Here is a 19177-nt window from a genome sequence, read left to right on the forward strand (position 1 = left end):
AAAAGGTGGTTGTTGTGGATTTCTATTTACTTGGGATTGGCACAGGTCTTGACCTTTATACAGATTGTATTTAAAAGTTATATATAGAAAACTTGCAGGGGGCATGTAGATGGAAATCACTGGACTTTCCACACACACATGACCTGATGAGTTATCTAATGGGATGCTTTGAATTCTTTTTGAATGACATAAACGTTTAATGGCCAGACAACGGATGGGGGGGCAGAAAGTTCCAGATCCCTCAGGGTAGCTTTGCATTCATGACCGAGCTTAGTGTGAGAAAAAGTCAAGCTCACCTGTACCAAGCCCAGGGCAAGTATCAGTAAAACACATACCAATAACATCTGACATGCCTGAGATGTTTGTGAGCGTGAGAGTTTTTGCGTGTCTATTATTAAATGACTGTGTTTTGTTGCATCTCTTGTTTCTTCTGCAAGTAAATTTTTGGAGGTTTTACTAGAAGTAAGGGGTCGAGGGGTTAAATAAGCACATCAAGTTAGGTTTGTGTCCTATGAATTAGTCCTAGTGCGTTTAAACGTTTGTCACTGTTTACTGACACATAACTAACAGACTGCTCTAAATGCTCTTATGTGGGGATATGAAATAAGAGGTTTCTGCTTAGACTTTTGTTTTTTGTGCATCTCTGTGTATTTTATAACAACTGGCTACTGGTTAACCTCGACTATTTTTGTCAGTTAAAGTCATGCAGATACCTATCAAACCGAAACTAATGATATAAGTGTTTCTGCGTACCTGCACCATTAAGCTCCAGTCATTTGCTAAAAGCACGCCAGCCAGCTGGCTTGCACCTTGGGACGTCCTGCTCAGCAAATTCATTGGCTTCTGCTGCCAGCGTCAGCGCAGGAGGCTGGCCCTGACGAGGAGTTTATTGTCAGGAATGTATAGTAGCACTCAAACTAACCCCGCTGCTGCATCATCCACTTGCTTGGGACGCGCACAACCTGGATTATTTCCCGGTGGTTTCGTACAAGTCCTGCAGGCTCTAACTGACTATTTTTTTTTTTTATTTAATTATTATTATGCGAGTTTTTACTTGAGCGTACAAGGAACTCTTCTTTGTATTTATTTGGTGGAAAAGGACTGTTTCATTACAACGTACGACTTCAATGCCACATTCAAGAACCATGAACAAAAAAGGAATGGTGACAAAAATCCACACCAGGATAAGGACTGACCCGTTCACTGGCAGTTACGAGCTGGTCGGTAAAGAACTTGGCAGGTGAGTTTGTTGCGTGAGGTTTTTCCTCACAATCAGTGATTTAAAAAAAAAAAAAAAAACGCTAATGTTTTCGGGAGCTGGCTGACTGGACGTCGCAACAATATCTCGACAGGCTTAGGCAAATCGCTTAATCATATTAGAGTTACTCTCTGCACGTGTTACTGTGGACCGTGTTAATTGAATATTTCCAATTGTGCATTCGGTCTGCTGACGGAGCAGCGCTTTGGCACACGCAGCGCGTAATGGTAATGCGGGTTTTTGGGAGTCTTGGCTGGAAGTTGCTGAATAGTTTTGAGACTTTATAAACAGTGACAGCAAAGAGTTGTGCGAAAATACGGCGACTGTTCTTATGCATTGTCTGCTATTTAAGAACGGATGTGTTTTTTCTTCTTCTTAATGTTTCTATCGAGTCCAGCTTGCACGGTCCAGTATATCCTAGTGCATGTGGTACTGAAAAATAATGTAAAGCCTCAAATATCATGAGTTTAGCTTAAGAATTCTTATTTTCTTTTTTTTCTGGTGTTTGGGGGCCATACCATAAAGAAACAAAGAAAATTGACTTTGTGCAGCAAAGGTGTTTGGCACATCAGAGCATGCAGACGACAAGTTTACTAAAAAAAAAAAAAAAAAGTAATATTTGAATGCATGACAGCCTATGTTAATGTCAAGTGACAGAATATTCAACAAGAAGATGGAACAGATGCGAAAACACAAAGCCAGACTTGACAGTTTTTCTTTAGCTACATATTTTATTCCTCCCAGTTGCCGGTGTCTGGATTCCAGTTGGAATTGCAGATTCCAGCCATATTTACACGGGGATTCCCCAATGTGCCAAACTACAATGAGTTTCTCTAGTAAGCGCTGCAGCATGAATGAATAAGATGGAGCTGTGTTTCACTTCTTGTGTTACACTTAACTCAACAGCTTTTTGAATGGTATTTGTGCTGTGTGTGTCTTTACAACTCAATTTTAGGTTTGCTCTGCTGCACATGCTCCTTAATGTTCAAATAGGTAGCCAGTTACTTCTTGTAAGATGCCATGGGACATAAGGGAGAGTAGCAGGACCTATGGGTTGGCTTGAGGCTGCCAGTGTACTCTACAGCATCCTATAAACATTGCCTTTCTTTCTCTTCACCAACACAGATCAGCTTTCATCCTCCTTTCCTCACTTTCTCATGACTTGAGCTCAACAACATCCTGAGATCAGGCCTCATAATCACATTAGGTGCAGGAATGTATGTAAGTGCTGCATGAAAGGAGATCAGTACATTTGAATGCTGAATATTACAACTGTAAATACCAGGCATCAACTCAAAGTTTGCAGTTTACAACCTGATAATCAAAGTCTTCTCATCACTGAGCTATGCAGTGGTCCAGTGCAGAGAGGTGCACAAAACAGGTTGTGGCCAACTTAAAAACAGGAAGAGAAATTCGTGTAGTGTCTGTGAAAAAGGCAAATGAGAGCTGAGGCAGCTGTCATTTTTTTTCATTGCACTGCAGACATGAGTCAGTGACCCACTGAGGTAGACAGAAAGTGATTTGTTAATCAAATTGTCACCATCTTCTGGAAAGGAATGTTTTGTGTCACAGTAAATTTGGTGATAACAGATGATCTGCATCATTATCAGTCAGATTAGTAAACTTTTATATCATGCCACGTCTTTTCTAACCAGAATATCCTGTGCCTCTGCATAGTGACACAGAGTGTGAACATGGCCTTGTTTAGTAACCTCTCATGTCAACCTTAGAAAGGACCCCTGGCTGCCCTTTTCCACAAGCAGTAATCATTTCTTTTCACTCCATATGTAGCTCCCAGCCCACAGCTCTGAACTTGGCTAATTAAGGATGAAAAGCCCCTGGTGGCTTTTGCCTTTTCAATCTGAACAATGACTGCGAGACTGGGAAATGGTGTGGTAGCCAAAACAGAGCCAGACTCCTGCCAGAACAGTAGCTGTTTTTTGGTCAGCAGCACAGTCAGCTTTAAGGAATACTGTGTGGGGAAAATGACTGGGACTTTTTAACCTTACACTTTATTTAGATTCTGCCCAATTCAGTCATGTTTTCACATTCTGAATTCACTTTCCCTTCATCTTCTGCATTGTGTTTGAAGTGCAGCTTAAGAAACCATTGAGATGTTAGATATGGATGTCTTGCAGTTGATTGGGCTCCAACTCGACTATCGAGTGGTGACCTCCCCCCCTCCCCTTGTATGCCCAGCAACATTCATGGGTGGTCTTGGTCTCAGGGCTGCTGTGTTTAGCTGACTGGTCAGCTTTTGTACGACTGTCAATGCAGAAGCAGTCTCTGGCTGAGGGTCTGGGCGGAGGTGTCAACACAATTCCATTTGTCCCTGCTGCTGTCAGCTGTGAAGAAAGGGAAGTGGACAAGGCCTCATTATCAGCCTGGGAGAGATGGCTGGTTGGTTTGACCCACATGCAATTTTGCATACACCGGACATCCTGCCCTCACCCACGGCTGACCCTTAACACCTCTTATGACTATTAATGTACATGCAGAAAAAATGAAAAAGAATGGTAATTATAAGAAAAAGCAGATCTTTTCTTAATGCTCTGTTTCACTAGTGACATCATGCAACATGTTGCATCTCTTTGTCTTTGCATGGCCTACAAAGTAGCAATACCCTTATCACAGTCTTGCCCTCCGTTCTGCAGCTCTTGCCAAAACTGTCAGCCTTATCTGCTCCCCTTCAGACCCTCCTGAAGGCTATAGGAACATGAGGAACGCTCAACAGAATACCTCCTCGGCAGAGCATATCAGTGGTCCATAACGGTCTGAATTTTCAAATGATGCCACATAATCTAATCATCTCTGGACTGTTCTGTAACCTCACCCTCGCTGCTGTTCTTGTAGCTGATTGGCAGGCCTTTCCAAAATGTCTCATGGCATTTTAATTGTAATATACTGAGTAGAGTATATGCATTCATTTGCAAAAGTTTAAGTGACCCACATTTAATCCAGTAGCTATTTGGAAAGAAAATGAGACCATCTCTAAACAAACTTATATATAAAAAAAAAAAGCCCAGAATGTGGTTTTCTGCCTTCTCATTAAACACACTTTTTTTTTTTTCACTTCTTCCCAGGGGAAAGTTTGCAGTTGTGAAGAAGTGCATTGAGAAGGCGACGGGGAAGCAGTATGCTGCCAAGTTCCTGCGAAAGCGACGGAAGGGCGAAGACTGCCGCATGGACATCTTAAATGAGATTGCTGTGCTGGAGCTGGCCGAGGCAAACCCCTTTGTGGTGGCGCTGCATGAAGTCTATGAAACCAACACTGAAATCATTCTCGTTCTAGAGTGGTAAGACAATACTCTAGATGTTACACAAACACCCCAGATGTTTTCAGCTGTTCACTAATGTTCTACATCACAACTATGTGTACCTGTCTTGCAAAAAACCAGCACTGGCTTGCACAGCTAATGGCATTAGGCAGCAGTAATCTAAATAATTTCCTGCCTAATCTAAGTGTTTGAGCCGTATCAGGGAACTTGGGATAAAATGATTAGAGTCTCAGTTATTAGTGAAGAGGAAAATAAAAACTTTCACTCACTAAACATTTTTTTTTTAATCATTTTATCATCATTTTTATGCAAATGAGTTGAGGATCGTGTAACATTCATCTAGCTGTCTATCCATCCACTTTTTTTTTTTTTTTTTTAATAAAAAATACTATAACCACTTTGACAATCCAGACTCACAGGAAGACTATAGCCTATTTGAGGTGGGGTACACCCTAGACAAGTTTCCCTGGTGTACTTTACAATTACTTCTTGATAAGCTAAAGGTTTAACTGGAAAAGCCACAAATCTTACGTACAAGTCATGTAACATCCTGTATTTTGCAAGATAAGAATGTCAGAGCTTGGTGTTTCCGTATGAATGATGAGGTTTTATGCTTTATGGCTGATTTGTGAGAGAGGAGGGGGAAAAAAAAGTGTTGCTTCCTGGCATAGCTGTAGGCAAGTTGCTATTTCTTTAAAAAAAAAAAAAAACTTGTGAAACGCATAGGCTTGCATTAGTTTTACATGCAGTCTACCTTAAATGGAAATTGTCTCTCTCCTGTGGTTGTGGTTAGTTGTTCATCTCACTGTAGCATGAACACCCCAGTTTCTTGTTACACGATTGTGATGAAGTGTCACTTTAAATACCGATGTAAAACTGCACCACGCTTGAAAGTAACAATATTAAGCTACAGATGACTCATTTAAATGCTATTCTTTGAACTTGGTTAAGGCAGTGTGAGACCCTCCAGCATGCAGGTGAACTAGACAGCAGGTGGTTCACACGGCCCAGCAAGGTCATCGCAGCATCTGGCTCTGGCCTGCTGTGGTTCAGTGTTAAATGACTTGATGTATTTAGTAAGTGTCCTCTAACTGCATTAATGACAGAGTTTAATTAGGATTTGGAAAGATCCCATAATTACATCAGTCCCATCAGTGCACAAAGGTAGCAAAGGGAATTACTCTTGAACCATGTTCCGCTGACCCTTTTTCCAGGACTGCGCACTGCTTGGGCAGAAAGTCTTCTCCTACTCAAGATACTCTAGTCATCCCCTTCCTAGACGTGGAATGCCTCAATAGAACAAAAGCTTCTCTGTGGGGAGGGCTGTGTTTGACCTCTGACTAAAGTGTGAAAGGGGAAGTAGCACCATAGTTCACCCCTGCATGCCTGCAGAGAAAACATAGCAGGAGGTCAGTCTACAGTGGCCCATATTTCCTCCTCAGCTGCCAAAGAAGTTACACTGAGAGTTGTTGGTGCACTGGGAGTTGAAGCAGCATGTGCACGCATGACATTTTAGCTCTGACAAAGCTTGTTTTTGTTTTTTAAAAAGTCAATTATTTTCTACGGCACCGTGCACGTGTCTCAAAAGCTGCAGAAGCACTAACAGTGAGCCGATTGAAAGAAAAAAACTGCATTTACAAACTGTCTGACCTCAGCATGAGTTTCAAGAATTGCAAACCATTTTCCATTTCCTGTGGGTTTAAATGTAAGCAGCGAGCAAAGCACGGCTCCCAAAAGTAGCACACAACCATGCTGGTATAAAATGTCATGCGCACGCTCACTTTTTGTAGCCACAACCACTTCCTTGTCAGTGTCAAAGAAATGACAGAAGCTGAATTCAGAAAACGTAACCCCAGCGTGCGTCAGAAATCCCCGGTGTAATGACTGGTTTTAAAGATGGTCACTTTTATGAAAAATGAATCACCTCTGAGTTCTAAAACCTTTCTTTTTGTGGAAAGTAACTTAAAGCTAATTGGTGTCTAAATCAGAATTATATGGCATGTAACATAACTGAGACTGCACTGGACTTTAATTGAATCATGCTGGAACACAAGCATTGTCCAGAAAATGCAGCCAACAGGCAGAGTAGGACTTTGGAAACTGGGTGACAAAGGGTTGTCAATGAGTAATGAGCCAAAAAGCGCTTAGAGCAAATAGCTTCTCCTGCAGAACTAAAGTGATTACTAATCAAAGAGGAGACTGACTTTTTTTTTTAACCACTTTTGCTTTCTTATCTATGCATTCAGATTTTGGGGGGTCAGCTGTTCTTGACTCTTGTCTCAAATGTTTACAGCAAGCACGTATTTATTGCTAACAGTTTGGAAAAAGGGTCTGAGAGAGTGCAGGTTGAGGAGGCTAAAGGGACAGGAAGGTTCTCTAATCATTTCAGAAGAGTGATATTTCTTTCACAAGTAAGTTTTGAGTAAATGAGCGGAAAACGATACATGGCCGAGGCTCATGTGGATTAGTTACAAGCTTGACACATGTCCGCTTCCACTTCTACTTTCCATCTCTTTTTACTTTAAGAAAATATTTTTATTCAGTGATTAGTTGGCCAGTGTGTTTTCCTTCCCCTGTTTTAGTGAATTTATTACAGTAAATTGGGTTGTAAAAAAAGAGCTTATCTGAAGCTGCTGATATAACCATTCTTATCTCTGCAATATTCAGAGGCTGGGTACCTAAAACCACATTGATTTATGTTGGACTTGCATACAGTGTGTCGATGTGGATGAACTTTGTTTCTCTAACACAAAGGAAGGGAAAATGGTTATATAATAAAGAAAGTGGGTAATGGCTTTGTATTTTCTTCTGTGTTCAAGTAGGGTGGGCTGGTAATTTGCATTGTCAACTTGTGTGCCTCAAACTGAGTGGAAGGGTGTGTGTTATAAATTTTAAGGCACAATTTATTATTACAAGTTCAAATGAAAGTGAGCCAAACTAAACTTCACTGGGTGTTCTTTTCATCTAATCCTTAGTTTCTTTTTATTCAGTTTTCCTTCCTGTGTTTTCCTTCCAGTGCTGCCGGTGGTGAAATCTTCAACCAGTGTGTTGCGGACAATGATGAGGCCTTCACAGAGAAAGATGTGATACGGCTGGCCGGGCAGATCCTGACCGGAGTGGCCTTTCTGCATCGGAACAATGTGGTGCATCTGGATCTAAAAGTAAATACGCTGAAATGTTAATGACACATATAGGACAGTGTGTTCCGTCAAGAGCCAGACTGGGGAAGATATCATTTCTGTTATGCAACCACAGCTCATTCAGTGTGTCATGACTGTTCCCGTGAGGAATCGGTTTATAAAGACATCTGACCTAACTATCGTGTTTTCTTTAACGGGTCCTGAAGTAACAAAGCAGCCATCATTCAGATTCCCTTTTCTTTCACTTCTGGTTTCTCATTGCGTCTGTCCTAGATAATACGATCAATTCAGATTGTTTTAGAAGAACTTTAAGATGATGTTAGACTGTTCTCAAAAGATAAATCATTCACTATTGAAGCATTCTTGTGGCTTCATTGTCTTTACTGGCTCAGGCCTGATACTTGGCCTTCTCCTGTATGCGTCTCAATGTTCAAACTATATCTGGCCCAGATTGAAGTTGTGTGTACGGTACAGTATTTACTTAGACTAACCATGGAGCCGTTTAAGTATCTGGCAGAAATGCCTTTACCTCTTTTCAGAATTGTCTGATAGGCTTATTGGATGATCTGAGCTCAGAGGCCCAGCTAGTACATTGAATGATGGCCTAGAGCCCCCCCCCCTCCCCTCCCCTAATCCTCTCAAGATCAGTTTCTCCAAATGCTTTGACTCAAAGGCATGTAATGAATTACCTCAGGTGGCAGACCTCAGGCTGATCAAATAATCAATAGACTTTATCTCATTATGTAACCTCTGTCTAATCTGTGTGTGTGTTTTCCCCCTCCAGCCTCAGAACATTTTGCTGACCAGTGCCACACCACTAGGGGACATTCGTATTGTGGACTTTGGCTTGTCTAGACGAATGGATGACATCACAGAAGTCAGGGAGATCCTGGGTACCCCAGAGTATGTGGGTAAGTCCTACTTTCGAATTTCTATTAATTATCCAAAACCACGTGTCTTTTTATCGAGTGCCATTTATTATAACTAACTGTAGCCGTGCGTTTCTGTTGCAGCCCCAGAGATCCTGAACTACGAACCCATTAGCACTGCTACAGATATGTGGTAAGTGTGCTACTTCATCTTAGTATTTCCACTCATTTTAGAAGATGCCACACATTTAGTTTGTGCTTTACTTCTAAATAAATATTATGGACAGTGATGTCACCTCCATAACGTGCAAAAGAGAAATTTATGTCTAGACTTGTGACCACAAGAGAAACCTTGCTTCATACTTGCATTTAATTGGCTAATCATAGCATGGTGGAAGTCAGCTTTGTTGTCGGGCTTTGCAGCACACTGTGTAATCATAAAAGATGATGACTTGCCCCATAACCTCCTTCCCCTTTCTCCTTCCTCTGTATTAGGAGTATTGGGGTTCTGACCTACGTCATGCTGACAGGCGAGTCTCCCTTTCTGGGTGCTGACAAACAGGAGACATTCCTCAACATCTCTCAAGTCAACATAGATTATTCCCCGGATACATTCGAGGGCATCTCTTCCCAGGCTGTTGACTTCATCAAGTCCTTGTTGGTTAAAACCCCCCGGTGAGACTTTTTTTTTTTTAAACACTAAAGATTAAGCTGATTAGAGGTTATGTTTGACTTAAAGGGAAAGTTTCCATCAGCATCAGTTTGAGCTGATTGACACACCAAGGATGTGAGTCAGGTTCACAGCAGCACGAAAGTACACGTCCGTACACATCTAAATGAGTGTTTGTGGTAACAAGATGTGCGTCACTTAGGCAAGAAGTAATTTCCTTGTTTGCAAATCTTGAGTTTTACTCATTTAGCAGATTTTTAGTTCAGCATCTTTGGTTTGCCATTACATCAAGCCAACTCTCAAAGGAAACTATATTAACATTTTTCTGATTAACTCAACTATACTGATATAAATCTTTAAGAGATACTTTACTGTGTAAAATTAGGTTTAAAAAGCATCAGCAGCCTCTGTCTCACATGCAGACGCATAATCTCCAGTCAGTATCATTTAACTGCAGCAGTATAGTGGAGGCACTGGAAAAACAGATTTCAGCAGTTGAGTAATCGGTGAGCGATGAAGGGGAAAAAAATCTTGAGCAAATACTGTCGTCTTTGTGGCCTTTTTGTGCCCGGTGTTGAAAAATAATCTGGCCAACTTCTAAGAAAATGGATTGAGTGAATCTGAAGATCCAAGCAATCCATCTGTTATATAAACTCTTTGGGAATTTCCACTCATGCACAGTGTTATTGTGTTTGTGTGTACAGGAAGAGGGCCACAGCAGAAGAATGCCTCAATCACCCCTGGCTGAACTCCCATCCCCATCCTCACCCACACCTCCCCAACAGGTCAGCTTCCTCTTTGGATGAGCCGGAAACAAGTCAGTCCGAGTCCGAGCCCGAGAGCCCGGCTCCAACCCCTGAGCTAGACATCCTTGAGTCGTATCTCAGGTGCCCAGGGCAAGGTGAGCTGAAGGCAGGCCGTGATGCGTTCTCCTTCAGCGAGCCCCCTTTCTGCACGCGACCCGAAATCCAGCAGGGGCTGATTTGCTAACTGATATTTGTGGAAAGAGACTTGGTAACTTAAAACTTCACGGAGCAAACCCTGAAAACCTGTAAGCCTGCAGATTCTTGGTTTTGATCTGAACTGGGACCGTGTTCGGTGGCTGCAGTATGCCTGGCTATTCCTACTGCTGCAATGTCTGTGAGCTAAGCTCTGTATAGTCTGATACCTGTGCGTGTGCGTTTGTCACTGTGTTGAATTATGCATGCTACTCAATGCTGGTTAGAATGATTGTACAGAAGGAATATGAGAGGGCTGGAGATGCAGGACAAAGGAGTGGGAGGAAAACAAGGACTTGGTTGCAGGACTGCACTGCTGCCTTACATGACAAATCTGAACTCGGCTCAGCTAAACACTGGCTAGTTCACCCCTGCACGCATACTGCTTTATACCCAGTTAGCCTTTTGGACTGGGTTTCAGAGGAGAGATGGGCTCCCACTTCCTTGGATGACTTCACTCACTGTGCGCTCTCATCAAGACAAGTTATGCTTTAGTTGACCCAACGCATACATTCTGTGGTGAGTTGAGGAAAGTAAATAATTTTGACAGTAGATCTACGTTACAAAAAAAAAAAAAAATGAAAGCAATGAGCAGCACCTATACTAAAGCCAGATGTTAACTGTTCTGCTGTTTATTAATGTGTGTTTATACCATTTTAGCCCCTCAAACAGTCAAAGCCGCATCAACGCCTGAGGTTAAGATGGATATGGTAGCATTCTTATTATTAATGACAATCATGAGCACTTTTATTTTATTATTGGACTTTTGTATGAAACCAAAGGCTCATCATGCACATGTGGGTGTCCCACAATGCACTGTAAATAGTAACCAATCTCCATCACACGTTTTTGTCGCCTGGTCTGTTTTTCTTTTTTTTGTTTTTTGTTTTTCCTTTATTAATATTAAGTGCCACTCTTTCAACCTCACTTCTGTTATTACAGTTTCAAGATTTACTTTTGCCAGTTTTGTTGGCCATTGCACAAGTTGCACATTTTTTTTTCTTTTGGGTATACCAAACTGCGAGGTTGCCACTAGATTTCATGCTTTTCAGATATTGTGACATCAGTCTCGGAAAGAGGGAATCGCAGGAGGAGAGTCTTATTTTATGTGTATTAGATAAGATATAATGTCATGGAAAACTGAAGAAGCAGATTTCTTTGAATATGTGATGTTTGCCTTTAGATGCTTGGGAGCAGAGAACTTGTATTTTCTCATAAAGTACTGAAATGTATATTGCGTTTGTGTTTTTTTTTTTTTGTTTGTTTTTTTTACCAGTGTATGGATGTTAATGTCATCATGTCCTATTTGGTATGTTAACTTTTATGTATTGTTTCTTCCTCTTGAATTTCAGGAGGGTTTGCACTTGTCCTTGTGGACGTTATGTTAAAATTAATAAATGTTGATGGCTTCCATTATAAAATTTAACAATCATGAAAAATACATTTGCATTTTGTATCAAAATATTCAGTCTGGTTGTCTTTTTTTTTTTTTTTTTCCCTTTATCACAGCAGCGATATTGAAATATGAAGGCATCAATTTATTTTGCTTCCAGAAAAGAATTTCAGTAACATTTTTAATGTAATAATTCAATCAGATCCCATTTCTGCGCGATCTCTTCCAGGAACTTTCATAAACATTCCTGAATTCCTGACAGTGAACCTTTTCTTCTTGCAGCTCCATCATCAGGTCAAATTCTTAACTTGTCCAGTATCTGAGGAAATTCAGAATGACATCTGAGGATGGATGTTTTACAAGCTGAAATGAGAATTGAGCAAAGAAAATGCTCAAAGCATTTTCTTCAAAGTTGAATTGCTAGTTTAACGTTATTTTTTTTCTAATCTTTTTTTCAAGAACAGAAATTAGATGAGACTATTTTTAGTATGATATAGAGCTACATATAGCCATTCATTAAAGTAGCCACAAACAATATTTAAACATTATCAAACATGGCTCTATGGCTCTCTGAGTGTTGGCAGTGTTGAATTGCTTAGCTGCAATTGGTTGCATTTAACAATGCATACAAAACAACGTAGGAACGCATTGACCAGCCTTCAAGGTTTGTGGTAAAAGTCTCAATCTTTGGGGCTATCATAGTATCCCTTCCTAACCTATCTGATTATTGTCCCGTTTCTTAATTTGCATGGTGCTCCTGAAATCAGTACTTTTCATGCTTTCTGTTTAGCTGTTGTGAGTAGTTCACTTGTATGTACACAAAAAAAAAAAAAAAAAAGCACACCAGCACAATTACCCGAGCTAGGAGCAGATTTCCTCTGAAAGCATCTGCTTTTCTTCTCAATACGTCTTTCAGCAAATAGTATCATAAATTAAAAAAAAAAAAAAAATTCTCAGGCTAGTCTTCCATAAATATCCATAAATATCCTGCAGCCACTGTGAACAGGAAATGCCAGGATTATGTAAAGAGGAACAAAGAGTAATGCGTTCCAGTGTAGTAAAGTTTTCCCCCTTTTTTTTTTCTCCTCTCTCTCCTGTGATTGTTTACTTGTGTAACTTCAAACAATATACGTGCCTGCCAACATCCTGAATTCTTGCTTTAATGTATTCTTCCTCTTGTTGTTGGCACTGAGCCAGTTCAGCTCCATTGCAGCCAATAAGGAGATAGCAGACCTGACTGTAGGGTCCTGGTCTAGTGATTCTTGGCTGGTCATGCTGCTTCCCTTAAAGAAAGTCCTGCTTCTACAGACAGCCGAGGAATGCCAGAAATGTCCCTAACTGGCCTCCTTGTTTCCAAAATTTTCCTTCGTGCCTCTCTTCCCTTTTATCTTCCTCGTGGATTTGTTTCCATTCTGCAGCACACGCACATAAACGTGCACACTTACACAGTAATTGATTGTCTCTTTCTCAGAGAGAATCCGGGTCAGTTTGTGTGAGTTTGATATTTGCAGTGACCATCAGGAGATGATTTATGACAGATGTGAAAAGCTGACCAAAACTTAATATGGAATCCAGATAACCTGCTCTCAGTAGTCTCTGTGGATTGCTACAGAGGTCTTGTTTAATGGTTTTAAAAGTTATCAGGCAGCAGATACGGCTTTCAAACACTGCCTTGAGGCGCGTCACTTTGCAAAATCCATTTATCTCTCTTGAGCCAAACAGCCAAAAAACATTACATTCAAATAACAAATACCAATTCTGCTTGCATTATATGAAACTTTGACTACACATGTTTTTGCTGCAAGTTCTAAGCACGGGTTTAATTTCATGGTAACCAGCTGCATATCCTTAAGACATGTCTGTCAATGCCACCCACTGTCACACTTTGATCCCTTGAGGTTTGCAGAAATCCAGAACTGGGATTTCAAAATGTAAACCTCTTGAGAAGCTGAAAAGGCTGCATTCTACTGTAAAGGTCAAAATAATCAGTTATACAACAAAGGATTGTTGACAGCGTGGTATTTTGACTGTGGCATCCCATCTATCTGCAACTGACAGCTTAGGAACACATTACAAAACTGGTGTTTGGGATGTTGAGCAGAGAGGTGGAGGCGCTGGAGCCCATCCCAGCTGTCACAGGGTGAGAGGCGGGGTACCCCCTGGACTGATCACCAGTCACCAGAGCTAATTCAGACACCCACATCCACACCTGCAGCCAATTTAGAATCGGTATTTGCTTATGTAAAACGTGTTTCTTAAAAAATATTTGACTCTGGCAGTTATCTGGATGGATGATTACAGCAGGCAGAGGAATATCCAAAAATAGCCCATCAAAAAGAAGAGACTATTTTGTAACTTTTAAAGTACTCCCGTTAATTTCCATACTTACGCACAGAGCCAGGTACCAAAAATAGACACAGGAAAATGGAAAGTAAAAGAACACCATCACAGGGAACTACAGACAGGAATTTTCTTTGGAATGAGGCATACGACAATCAGCCACAACAACCAGTGAAATGAAAGATGTGTGGTTGTGAAGAAGTGAATAACATTCACGATCTTTAAAAGCTCAGTGTTTTGCTAGAAAGCCTTTTCTCTCAGCATTCATGTGAATGTCAACTTGGTACACGCAGTAAACATTGTTGCAGACTCCTGTCGTGATGGCACTGCACCATGATACTGCATAATATCATAACTCAAATGCTGCTGATGGCTTTGGGAACACAACCAAGAGCACAAGGTGTTGACCCAGTCTTCAAGAATCCACTTATAAAGCCCTGGTGCAAAATACCACAGGACACCCCCAGAGTTTCACTCTCCACATGCCGACAAGTCAAAGCTGTTTTAGCAGCAGGAAGGGGACCAAAACAGAAGTAGGTGGTTTTAATATTGGGGCAGTTTTTCAGACTCTTGTAGTCTTGCTTGCAGCATTGATGTGGATTTCTAACTGGGAACATTACACCGTACTGTCTATCTTTTAGTACAAAGCATGTTAGGTACACTCCATTTATCCTGACTAATTACATACCCAGACCAGTACGTATATATTACTAGATGTCATACTGCAAAAACAACAACCACAGCGCAGTGCAGGACTTTATCGCCTAGCTCTGCACTTCAGCAAAGCATTCAGTCTTCTTGGTTTCACAAACAGATTTCCATTGAAAACTTGTCCAGCCTGTTAGCTCCCTGAATGGCCTGTTTCCATCACATGTAAAGGAGCATTCCCAGCACCTCATGTAGCATTAAACTCTCTCGATCCCCCTGAACCGCTTCTCTGCTTGTCTCTCTAATGTCCCCTGTAACTGTCATGCTTTCGCTCTCCCTGTCTCGCTCAGTCTCACTATCTCTAGATCTCTTTCAGTGCACCATTTTCTCGGAAGTAGTTATCCTACCACCTTACATAATGGGGAAATTTCTTTGCGCTTATGTTCTTGATTAGGCTGCAATTACAGAAAGTTCACCGTTGTCAAAAAAAAAAAACAAGAAAGTGGGTCAGTGTGACATGTGTGTGTGTTTCTTTTCTCTTTTATATAATCTCCGTACAGTGATAATGCAATGTACAGTCAGAAAGTTCGGGGAACTCAGTGAATATCTGAGAAGAAGAACTTGAAGGTTTACATGATATGGAAAGGTCTCTCAGAGCCGTTTCTAAACAACTGTAGATTCCAGGATCATCAGTTCGAACAACGTAAATACAAATTATTTGGATGCATCACCACTTTGCCAAGATCTGAAAGAAGACCCAAACTGTCACCCTCAGATGAGAGGAAATTGGTTAGGATGTTCAGGAACAACACAGGAACCACAAAGGCTCAAGCCTGCCATGAACTGGAAGGTGCTGGAACACCAGTGCCACTGTGGGGCAAGTTTTATATTGCCATGGACTGAGAGGGTCCCAATGATGAGTGCATGTAAACAGCTGTATGTAGTGTACATAATTTCAATTCAGAGCACATCAGCAGTACCCTAACTCAAATTTTATACTAGTTTAACATTTGTTTACTCCTGCTTCATTGGTGAGTTGACCCACAGTTGACCCATAATTGAAGCTGATGGGTGAAAGTAGAAAGTTAGCCTTAACCCCAAACTCTTGCACTCACAAACATGAGGCCATGAAAAATAAAAGCCCAAATATTCCCTTCCTAGATGCTGACCAGGACAAACAATGGAGAACATTTCTTTCACGTGTCCCGGAGGTGCTTCCAGAAGAAAAAAGAAAGAGAGAAAAATTTCCAAAAGAGGCAAAACACTCGTAACCACTGGTAATATGTTTCTCATGGTGGTGCATTCATAGCAGTGAGGGAGGCAAATGCCTTTGGTTAAGCAGAGCTATTTATTCTGTCCCTGGAAACAGTTGAAGAACAACAAAAGCATTCTTAACAAAGAGAAGCACGACCTGATGCCGCTGCCTGTTTTCCTCCCGTCTGCGGTGACTATCCTTCCTCAATATGGGGGCACTACTGGCACACATCATACTCAAAAAGCCACACAATAGGCACGTTCAACTCAGAACTTTTCAACTGCAAAGCTGGAGAAAAAAAAACAAAACAAAGCAAAACAAGAGACACTGCTAAGTTAATCCTTCAGGTTCAGTTTCAGTGTGGGTAAGCTCTCGGAAAGAAATAATAAAGCTGCCAATTCTGCTGTTTGGATTTGCAGGGCCCGTTGCACATGAATGCCCACTCACATGTACTCAGACTGTACTTACACACACACTCACCAGAGTATCCACAATGAACTCTGTCCTCTGACTCACTACAAGTTTGGGAGGAAGTCCAGGATTCAGACTGACCGGGAACAGATTCTGGTGGTCTGGATCTTTTTGAGTTCTTGATTTTCAACCAGCAGTACTCTCTGTGTTTACTATGGTCCTCGATCAAGGAGTTACTGCATTTTGAGCACACAAAAACAATGTGCACAAACTCAAATACGTCAAACTCTAAAAATGTTCTTATATTTTTTGTGTAAAACATGGTTTTCTTTCAAGCAACATTTAAATGATGCTTCCAGCCATCAGGCGTGAAGCTGAAACATTTGGAAAATATCGACTTGGTTTGCAAATTTGCACAATAATATCAGTTTTGACTGCTAACATCAGCAAAGTGTGGGCAGTGGGGTGACTCAATAAGTGACAAATAAGTGACCTTGAGCCCAATCGGTATCATTTTTCAAAATGGAGAAAATTTTGCATTTATATTAAAAACTCTAGGAGCAGCTACTGGCTTTTTAAGACTAATTTTGTTTATTTTAAACTGGCTTTCTTTACGATTGGTGAGCATTGTAAGTTCTGTGGGTGTTGCAAAAGATTTTGATGGTTAAAAAAAAAAGAAAAGAAAAGAAAAGAAAATTTGTCCTCTTCAGGAACTTGGTGACATTTTAGTGGAACTTATTGCCTCCAGGAATATTTCCAGAGTCTCCTGGAGCCCAGACCAATTCATTAGTCAAAAACTCAGCTGTCATGTTTTTTTTTTATGTGACTGACACTTGTTTTGTTTTTTTTCCCTCATTTTCCACCTCTTTTGCCTTTTTTTTATGTAACTCTCTTCCACAGAGGTATGGAGCTTTTTTGTAGGTGCCTGTATGCTCAACGTTGTCATTTATGTGTTTCTTTATTGTGTAAAGCTTCCGGCCAAATCAGTGTGTGAAAAACTGCCTTTAAACAATAGGTGGGGTCACACAGGTCGTGGAAAACTGCTTGATAAACAATGTGATCTGGAGAGCCGGTAATAAAGTTCCAGTGGTGTAAAAGAGCAAAGATGGGCTTGCAACACGCCAAACTCGCCCGGGCCTTCTAATGTCCTCGTGGACCTGCTCATAGTGGTTGTGTAGACCTGTCAAAACAGATCAAAACCTACACGCACAAGGTAGAGCAGATGGTTTCAGCCCTTTAAAAGGATCAAGAATAAAGAAACTCTAAGTTTGAAAAGTCCTCACTTTTTGTCTTGTTATCTGTGTGCGTCATCTGTACAGTATTATCAGTCTTCATGATCCATCCTTTATGACTGATATGAAAGACTACAGGTGTGGGCAATCCAATGGCTGGCTGCTTAGAGCACATAACTTATTGGGCATTCTTCCAAACTGAGTTTGGGATTGGGATTTGGGAAGCAGTATTAGTAAAGGAGTAGGGAAGTCTCTAAAGTAATATCATCCTTGAAAGTGATGGAAATGTAACTGTGTGTAATAGTAGCCTAAGAGTAACAATAGAAAGGCATTTAAAAATTAGATTATTGATATTATGAATGAAATTGGTTCCCTGTGTTCAAAAGACTACAGTAGTAAGCTATAGAAGATGTTTTTTCTTTTAGTATTTGTCTAGAAGTCGAGCAGCAGGCCTGAACAATGTGTGGCTGGAAAACAAAAAAACAAATGACAGTATCAATATTATTCCAGCTGCGGTGTACCAGAAAGGTACAGTGAGTCAATCACCCCACCAAAATGCCAAAGGTGCCTAGAGTCATGCCAGCAAGAACATGCCTACAGCAAACCCAAATTTATGAAATATTCTGTAGTTTGGACTTGTTCAAACTGCAGATAATCTGCTCAATTCAAAAACAACACTCATTTCCTATACATTAAGCTATATATAGCTCCTTGGAGCCTGCAGTACAGAAAACGTTTTTCTGTTTTTGTGTGCCTGCATCAAGAGGACACCAAGGCCTAGAACAGCTGAAAAAGCATCTCCGTTATCCCCAAGAAAAGTCTACTACAGCCTGAGAAGAAACACGAAATTCCTGGATATATTTCTCTGCCAAACTAAAGTGCACTCCACGTTTGCTTTAGATAAAGAAGCAAAATCATAAGCTCAGTCTCACTGCGATTATAGCTTTGAAACAGCAGAGTTAAAGTCTCTGGAAGTGTAAACAGAGGAAGATATCCGGGGCTCTTATGTAAGCTCGCTTTCACCTCTGGTTATACATGACACACTGGGAAATTTCAAATTAAATGAGTTTTTCAGAGAAAAAAAAAATACTAAGACAAATAAAGAGTTCTATTATTACCCTGGGCTGTCATATACCAGAACTCCCCCTTCTTACAAAGAAAGCATGTGAATAGAGAACATGATGTTCCTCACCCCAGAGGGGCGGACAATTTTTATAGTCAGGCCGCTCACAGGATGTTTGAGCCTTTGTCCTGGCAGAGCAAATTACACCTGTCAAAAGTAACTAAGTACATTTATTCAAGCACTAAGATTAGATTATTTACATAGTTTGCTACTTTATACTTCTACTCCACCACATTTTAGTTACTCGTTACAATTAATGGAAAACATAATCGAAAAACATTATTATAGGTTAAGATTTGGATTCCCAAGCTACCGTTACCTCATACAACACTAAAGCGAAGCACACAGTGATTAACAATTAACAGGCTACTTTGCTTAGTGAGTACTTTTTACTGTCTGGACTTAATACATAACATCTGCGCCCAGTTTCCTTTGACAGGTAAATGGCCAATATCATATTTCACACAGTTCTGTAGTAATGCAGGTAATCCAAATAGTTTGTCAAAAATGACTTTAGGTGCATTTATTAGCCCTACAGGGGTAAAATTTTCATCGGTCATAG

General features: G+C 40.7%; 1 protein-coding gene across 1 annotated transcript; it reads left to right on the forward strand.

Annotated features, from left to right (window-relative positions):
• Positions 1–925: 925 nt before the first annotated feature.
• stk17al (serine/threonine kinase 17a like) lies at positions 926–11675 on the forward strand. Its single transcript, XM_030736637.1, has 7 exons — positions 926–1240; positions 4342–4554; positions 7553–7697; positions 8461–8587; positions 8690–8738; positions 9041–9220; positions 9920–11675. The coding sequence occupies exons 1-7, from the start codon at positions 1128–1130 to the stop codon at positions 10203–10205; spliced, it is 1113 nt and encodes a 370-aa protein (XP_030592497.1). The 5' UTR covers positions 926–1127; the 3' UTR covers positions 10206–11675.
• Positions 11676–19177: the final 7502 nt, after the last annotated feature.

Source organism: Archocentrus centrarchus, chromosome 8 (genome assembly GCF_007364275.1).
Source record: "Archocentrus centrarchus isolate MPI-CPG fArcCen1 chromosome 8, fArcCen1, whole genome shotgun sequence".
Taxonomy (NCBI): domain Eukaryota; kingdom Metazoa; phylum Chordata; class Actinopteri; order Cichliformes; family Cichlidae; genus Archocentrus; species Archocentrus centrarchus.

Excerpts from the sequence above, each read along its gene's own strand:
- stk17al (XM_030736637.1), top strand. The coding sequence starts at position 1,128 with ATGCCACATTCAAGAACCATGAACAAAAAAGGAATGGTGACAAAAATC. Across the intron at positions 4,555-7,552 it reads ATCATTCTCGTTCTAGAGTG|TGCTGCCGGTGGTGAAATCT; the intron begins GTAAGACAATAC and ends TTTTCCTTCCAG. Across the intron at positions 9,221-9,919 it reads TTGTTGGTTAAAACCCCCCG|GAAGAGGGCCACAGCAGAAG; the intron begins GTGAGACTTTTT and ends TTGTGTGTACAG.